This window comes from Acanthisitta chloris, unplaced genomic scaffold (genome assembly GCF_000695815.1).
Source record: "Acanthisitta chloris isolate BGI_N310 unplaced genomic scaffold, ASM69581v1 scaffold8389, whole genome shotgun sequence".
NCBI classification, from domain to species: Eukaryota; Metazoa; Chordata; class Aves; order Passeriformes; family Acanthisittidae; genus Acanthisitta; species Acanthisitta chloris.
Genome location: NW_008691008.1, coordinates 3,068 through 10,316, shown reverse-complemented (window position 1 = coordinate 10,316; position 7,249 = coordinate 3,068). Strand labels below are relative to the sequence as shown.

The 7,249-nt window shown below is 41.5% G+C and overlaps 1 protein-coding gene across 1 annotated transcript in view; it reads right to left on the bottom strand.

Moving 5' to 3' along the window:
• LRBA (LPS-responsive vesicle trafficking, beach and anchor containing) overlaps window positions 1–6,953 on the bottom strand; it is a 142,111-nt gene extending 135,158 nt beyond the window's left edge. Inside the window, exons 1-6 of the mRNA XM_009082076.1 lie at window positions 6,701–6,953; window positions 6,465–6,565; window positions 3,807–3,902; window positions 1,533–1,654; window positions 1,302–1,428; window positions 419–538 (exon numbers count right to left, since the gene is read on the bottom strand). Of these exons, the coding sequence (XP_009080324.1) occupies window positions 419–538; window positions 1,302–1,428; window positions 1,533–1,654; window positions 3,807–3,902; window positions 6,465–6,565; window positions 6,701–6,905 (771 nt within the window). The 5' untranslated portion in view covers window positions 6,906–6,953. The remainder of the gene's footprint in view (window positions 1–418; window positions 539–1,301; window positions 1,429–1,532; window positions 1,655–3,806; window positions 3,903–6,464; window positions 6,566–6,700) is intronic.
• Window positions 6,954–7,249: the final 296 nt, after the last annotated feature.

The following is a 7,249-nucleotide window of genomic DNA, read 5'->3' as shown; positions in this document are numbered from 1 at the left end:
AGATGCTCCAGTCCTCTTATCAACTTCATGGCCTCCTCTGGACTTGCTCCAACAGTTCCATGTCCTTCTTACGTTGAGGGCACCAGAACTGTGTGCAGTATTCCAGGTGGGTCGAGCAGAGCAGAGCAGAGGGGAAGAATCACCTCTTTCGACCTGCTGCCCACAGTCCTGTGGATGCAGCCCAGGACTGGGATGGTTTCTGGGCTGTGAGCACATACTGCCAGGTCATGTTGAGTTTCTGATCAACCATCACACCCACTTTCTCCTCATTGCTGCTCTCAATGATTCCCCCACTCAATGTGTAGGTGTGCCTGGGATTACCCTGACCCTGATGTAGGATGCATCTAGGTCTACTATACCTATACTATAGATCTTTACTCCATCTATACCCCAGGTATCAGTGTACAGGGTTACTTACATCACTGGTGTTGACAAACCATGTTATCTCTCCATAGGATGCCAGCTCCCCATTCACATAACATCGAAGTTCACTGTTCTTCCAGCGGTTATAGATGTGCACTATAGTAACCATGTACCACTAAACAACAAGGAAACAATTGATACAACACAAACACTGAAAAAGCAGCTTAAGCATTAAAGTGGGACACAGTAGAACAAATTCAACCCCTTATGTGAATTAAACTAAGACTGAAAAATGTATTTTCAGTAGAAAAGATTAATAAGTCATTGGTGACTTATTTCTTGTCTTGCCGTGTCAAAGGATAATACACCATTTTTTCCACAAGCAGATGACACAGAAGCCTAAAAGATACTTATGGCACATAAATCTTTTATGGCCAGGCTGAACCAAATTTACACTGGGCAAATAAGTTCTAAGCTGGGTTACTCTTAGCATGATGTCACACCTAAAAACTAAATGTGCGTTAGTAAACATGTTCCCTTAAAATAACACTGCCTTTGTGCACATCAATAAGTAATGACAAAGGGGAGCCTCAGAAAAATCCTTTAGGAAAAGGAGAAAAGAAGGCCTGGAGGTGGGAGAAAAGAGAGAAGGAAAAAACCACAATCCTTTTCACTTTCAAGCTGTGTGCATCTACCAAGACTTCTCAGAGAACTCAGACAAGCCTCAAAAATTCATACAACATCTGGTAAAATGAATTTTTCTAGCTGTCTTATACACTTCATAAGTACAATCAGAAAGAAATAAGAATTCAGAACACAAATTTGGCTCATTCCAATATACCTGTTTTCCTACAAGAAAGAAGCTACAGCACGCACTCCCAGCCTACAATTATCAAGTCTTGAAACCTGTTGGAAAAGATTTTTTCCTTTTTACTCACCTTTTGTGGCTTGAAATCAAATTTTACACAGTGCTGGAAACCTTTTCCCTTTGATTTGATGGATGTTACAATCAAGCAGCCTCCAACAAAGTGAGCAGAATAACCAAGTCCTTTGTTTGTTCGAAAACTGACAAATTAGAATAAAATCAGCACAGACACAGACGGATGCAGAAATCATTGAACAAGCAATAGGAACTGAACAGCAAAAATGCAGTTTTACATAATACTCACCAATATAAGTAAGGCTTATCCTTATCCACATTAATATTATTTACAGGATCCATTCTTAGCCAAGTGTGGAAAGTAAATCCATTCTGGTATGGCCACTTGGCTATAGGAGGTAAGGCAATAGCCTAAAGAAAGCAAGAAGTTATTCATGTAGAAAGGTCAACAGTAAAAGTAAACAGCTGAAGATACACCCTGCAAATGTGTACTGATAAACAAAGACACCCTGCAAATGTGCACAGTTTCTCTGCACTAAAAATCTGGCTGAACTTATGTGCTTTTGTACCTGATCATTTTAACCTTCCACTGTTTTGCTGCACAGAGTTGCAATACACACTTCAACTAAAACTGCCATTAGCTCTGATCAAAGATGCTGTCCAGATGATCAGAACCAACGAACAAAAAAGCATCGAAGAACTCAGGTGTCACCAGACTCCTTATTATGTTCCCACGCTGCATTCAGCTCCCTGTCCAAACAAAATGCCATAAATCCTTCTCTAAACCAGCTAACTAATCAGTCTACATGTCTCTGAGCCCAACTTTTGGGAACTGGTAGCACTATCACTTAGTTTAACTCACAATGGAGTATATTAAATACTTAATTTCTCAGACTTCTAAATGTACAAATATATAATATTCACACTAAGGTCCCTGAGGCACCTCAATATCACATATGGTTCAAGGACTCAACATGATTATTAGAAGTTAAACACAAAACCAGTACATGAACAGCCCCAAAAGAACAAAACCACATCTGTCTACTGCCACGTTCTGTTGCATGTGATAAACATTTAACTGCAGGAGCATTTTTCTGGTAGTCTGCATTTTTCAGTTTCAAGTTTTCCTTTAAAAAGAAATTCATTATGTCATCAAGTTGGTGAAATTTAATCTCAAGCCACCATGGCAGAAAGGTAATGGGTTTATGTGAAGACAGCCAGAAAGAGTCATCTGATAAATGTTATTAAAATCTTATTCTGAATTAAGCAGGAAATTTTCAACATAATTTTTCATCTCACAACTTTTAAAAGCAAAAATGTTGATATACTTGAATTCCTAACCATTCAGTGATGGTCTAAGAACCTCCAGGAGGTTCAGGGCAGGGGGAGGGGAGGAATGGCAACTTCATCCGGAGAGAAGAGTGAGAACGTGTGAGAGAAACAGCTCTGCAGACACCTAGGCCAGCGAAGACACAGGAGAGGAGGTGCTGCAGGTGCTGGAGCTGAGGTAACCCTGCAGCCCATGGTGAAGACCATGGTGAAGCAGCTGTTCCCCTGCAGCCCATGGAGGTCCATGGTGGAGCAGCCCATGCCAGGGCTGGTAGAAGCCCTAAGGAGGCTGTGACCGCATGGGAAGCTCAAGCTGGAGCAGCTCCTGGCAGGACCTGTGGTCCCATGGAGAGAGGAGTCCCTGCTGCAGCAGGTTTTCTGGCAGGACTTGTGACCCTGGGAGGGATCCACACTGGAGCAGCTTGTGAAAAACTGCAGTCTGTGGGAAGGACCCACACTGGAGAAGTTTGTGGAAGGCTATCTCCAATGGATGGAACTCCACAATGGAGCAAAGGAAGGCTATAAGGAGAAAGGAGGAGCAAAGACAACATGTCATGAATGGAGTGCAATTCCCATTCCCTGTTCCCCTGAGCCACTCAGGGGCAGGAGGTAGAAAAATCAGGAGCAAAGTAGAGACTAGGAAGAAAGGAATGGGGGAAGGCTTAGTTTATATTTACCATTCCCCTACTCTAACTTGATTCATACTGAACTGAGTCTGTTCTGCCTGTGATGGTGATGATCAGTGAGTGATCTCTCTCTGTCCTCAGGGCAACCCACAAGCCTTTCATACATTCTCTCCCCTGCCCAGCTGAGGAAGGAGGTAACAGAAAGGCTTTGGTGGGGATGTGACATCCAGGCAAGGTCAACCACCACAAAGCCACTCACACACACTGGATACTAACACAACCACCACTGCTCCAGAAACACGGAGTGAAGAGCAGGTAGGCTCCCCTTGCACCAAGATTTAACTGAAGCAGTCTGAGAAAACAACAAAATTTCTAAAGCAGCCTCATTTATATCCACTCTTTATGTAACAGCATTTGTCCTTCCATAGTGGTATTGCACATCTCCTATAAGCATGATTTATTCAGGCATAATGTAGGTGTCAGGCAGAGAAAAAAAACGTGGTTATAACTATGACAATGACAGATGAGACAACGAACACCACCAATGGAAATAACCAATGACCATAACAGAACAACAAATGAACAAGAGGCTTAAAATATCTACTCACTGCAGCACTTTTTCCTGGAAAGTTGAAGAAGGCATCAGGTCCATACTTCTGAGGCATGTGCTTTAACACAGACAATAACTTCCCAGCGTGTGGTGGCTGCCAAAGAGAATTATGACATTGTAAATCAATCAAACAAACCTGCAAGAAAAAGAAGACTACACACAAAAAGGGAATTCTGATCCATTTTAGAACTTTGCACGTGGCTGAATAACACACTAAAACACTCAGAGCCTTCAATCAACAGCATGAACAAAGAGCCATCAACACCTTCACACAATATGCAGTAGGTGCACTAAAATACAGCTAAATAAATACATAAAAACATATATAAATAAAGATAACTAAAGACTTAAAAGCCACTTTCAAACCACCCCTGCGCATTGGTTCCTCCCTCTACCTGTTCATTCCCATCAGCCTTCTGTGTGATTCTGCAGCAAGCTGAAGAAAATTAACTGATCCAGGTGAAACTAATTTAGGAAAAATAAATGCAAGCCAAGTTTTAATGGCAGCTGTTTAGGATTGTGGCTGAGTGAAACCTGTGCCAGCACAGGGGAGATAGAGAATACCCAGGAAAAGGGACAGGGAGACAGGGCTATTTTCATCAGGAATACAGTCATATACCAGAGAAAACTGACTTGGTTACAAATAAGCCCATGGAGAAAGATTCACAGCTCAGGGGCAATTTTGAGCACCAAAACTGAGTGGTCAATGAATACTTTACACTTTCCAATCACCCTAACTCTGCATTAATTTTGCTGGAATACTCAGCAACTGTAAACTCCAAATCAAATCCATGAGGTTCACAACAACACAAGTACAGCAAATACTGGGCACAATGACAGGGCAATTTTCAGTGCTGACTTTCAGCACATTACAACTTTGTAAAATCAGATCTATTTTTAAACTATAATTCCGATCTTCATCCCTCTGGGAAAGACCCACACACTGCAAACTAAGCATTGCATGAGCCAGTACAGGTATTTCAGAGGTACCAAAATTAGAGTCCAAACAGAGCTTCTGAATTAACAGTGAGGAGGAAACGCTGGGAACTGCTTAGATGTCTTCAGAGTTACAGAGTTCAACTAAGCAATTTGTGCTGTAGGCAAATCATAGAATTTTAGAGGTTGGAATGGACCTTAGAGATCACCCAGCCCCAGCCCCAAGCCCTGCCCTGGGCAGGGACACCTCCCACCAGAGCAGGTTGCTCAAGGCTCAGCCAACCTGGCTGTGAACACTGCCAGGGCTGGGGCAGCCACAGCCTCCCTGGGCAACCTGGGACAGGGTCTCACCACCATCACAGAGAAAACTTTTGCCTAACATCTAACCTCAATCTCCTTCTTTCAATTTGTGCCCATTGCCCCTTGTCCTGTCCCTGCAGCTCCTAACACAGATCCCTCTGCAGCTTCCCTGGAGCCCCTTCAGCTCCTGCAAGGTGCTCTGAGGTCTCCACACAACCTCCTCTTCTCCAATACTTGGTACCTCTACAGCAATGCCAATTTTAAGATTTATGGAGTTGTGGAGCTCCTTAGCAATGCAACTGTGGCATTTTTCTCTTCCTTTCCTCTATATTTGGTCTTTAATAAAGAAAGGAAATTAAATGCAAATAGCAGAGAGGCAGGAAATGAAAAAGTTAATGTTACAGAGACAACTTTAATTCCTCTGTGGTTAAATATTCTCTGTATGCACAATGATTAAGTTTAAACCATCTATGAAGTTTAGAGGACTTTTATTTAAGTACATTAAGATCTCTAAAGGGGAGATCTATTTATTTCAAGGGTCTATTGAAATAAATAAATCTATTGAAATCTATTTATTCCAAAGGGTCTCTTAAATTAAATTTGTTATACTGTGTTGCTTTTACACTGAATACTCATTTTTAAAGTGATTTGAAGGCGACAGAGACACTGTTCTACCTTTTCTCTACACTAGGCAGAGTGTTTAGAGATAACAAGAGACAAATTAAAACTGAAAGAAGGTCAAACTACTGTTAAAATAGTTCCCAAGTCCAGCAAAACAACAACTGTGTGTTACAGAAAACTTTGTCTGGTGATCTCAACAACACACAGATTTTTACTTCAGGGCAGGAGGTGCTCAACCCTCTTCTCCCTTTTTATTTCACACAGGAACAAGAGATAAAACAATATAAATTTTTCAGTGGAACTTATTTCCTTCACTTCCATTTCTGCCAAAAATTCTCACTTCCCTAACTGGAAACACTTTTTTCATCTTCAAACAAAGTACAGCAATGTGAAAATAGGATCAGTGGGAAGAGCCTATGTAGGCATTCTTTATTTATTCCTCTCTTTTGACTTAAAAAAATAATTAAGCCTTTTTACTTCAATTTCACATGCCTGGAATCACAAAAATAAAAAACAAATACACAAACCCACTTTTTTAGAGTCACCATATTATTCTAAGGTGTTCAAAAAGACCAATCCAGTCCACAGATCCAGGAAGAAATTTAATTTCATCACTATTCTACTCTTTGCATTTTTATTGTGTCCAGATAAAAAGGTTCATTGATACAGGAAAACTGCCTATATTTTTTGGTCCATTCAAAAGTTTATGAAACAACTTGTGAACATTCTTAGCTTGTGAACACGAGGAGAAATATAAACACCACCCAAAAAACAGTTTCGGTATTGTATTTTCTTTTACCCATCTTCCTTTTTCTCCTTGGAGCTTGCTGAAGAATAACTTGAGCTCTCGAACTGTCAGGTTATAGCTAGCCAACACACCCAGCATATCCACCAAGAGATCTGCAAAGGAAAAACAACAGCAATGGAACTGCTTAATAAAACACAAGGTCAAACTCCCATCGTCTCCTTAAACCAAGGTGTCCATGAGATTGTGCCAAGGACTAAGTTGGAGTGGCACACTGGGTGACACTGTACCTGCAATCATGTTGTCAGCTCGATCAATCCTCTTGAGCACTTGTTCAACCAGCCCGACCTCTGTGCAGGCTTGGAGGTTGCGGATACTTTTCTTCAAGATTGCTGTAAACATGCTCCAAACCTCAGCCTGGCAGGTGATGTCACACTTATCCAGCAGCTCCACCATGCAGGTGATGCCCTCTCCTTCTTGGATGATAAAGTTCATTTCCAAGTCAAACTGGCCCCCAACAAGCTTTCAGGAAAAAAAATATTTTAAGACAAATTTAAGATAACTAGATCAATGCTCTACTCCATCTCTAAAGTTATTTATTCTGCAAGAAGAAAACCATTAAAGATGCAAGCTAAAAATACCATAATTAGGCCAATGTCAATATACCATCTGGTGTCCACAATCTAAGAAGGACATGGAACTGTTGAGGCAAGTCCAGAGGAGGTTACCAAGTTGCTCAGAGCACTGGAGCATCTCCCCTGTGAGGACAGGCTGAGGGAGTTGGGGCTGTTGAGCCTGGAGAAGAGAAGGTTGTGTGGAGACCTCAGAGCACCTTGCAG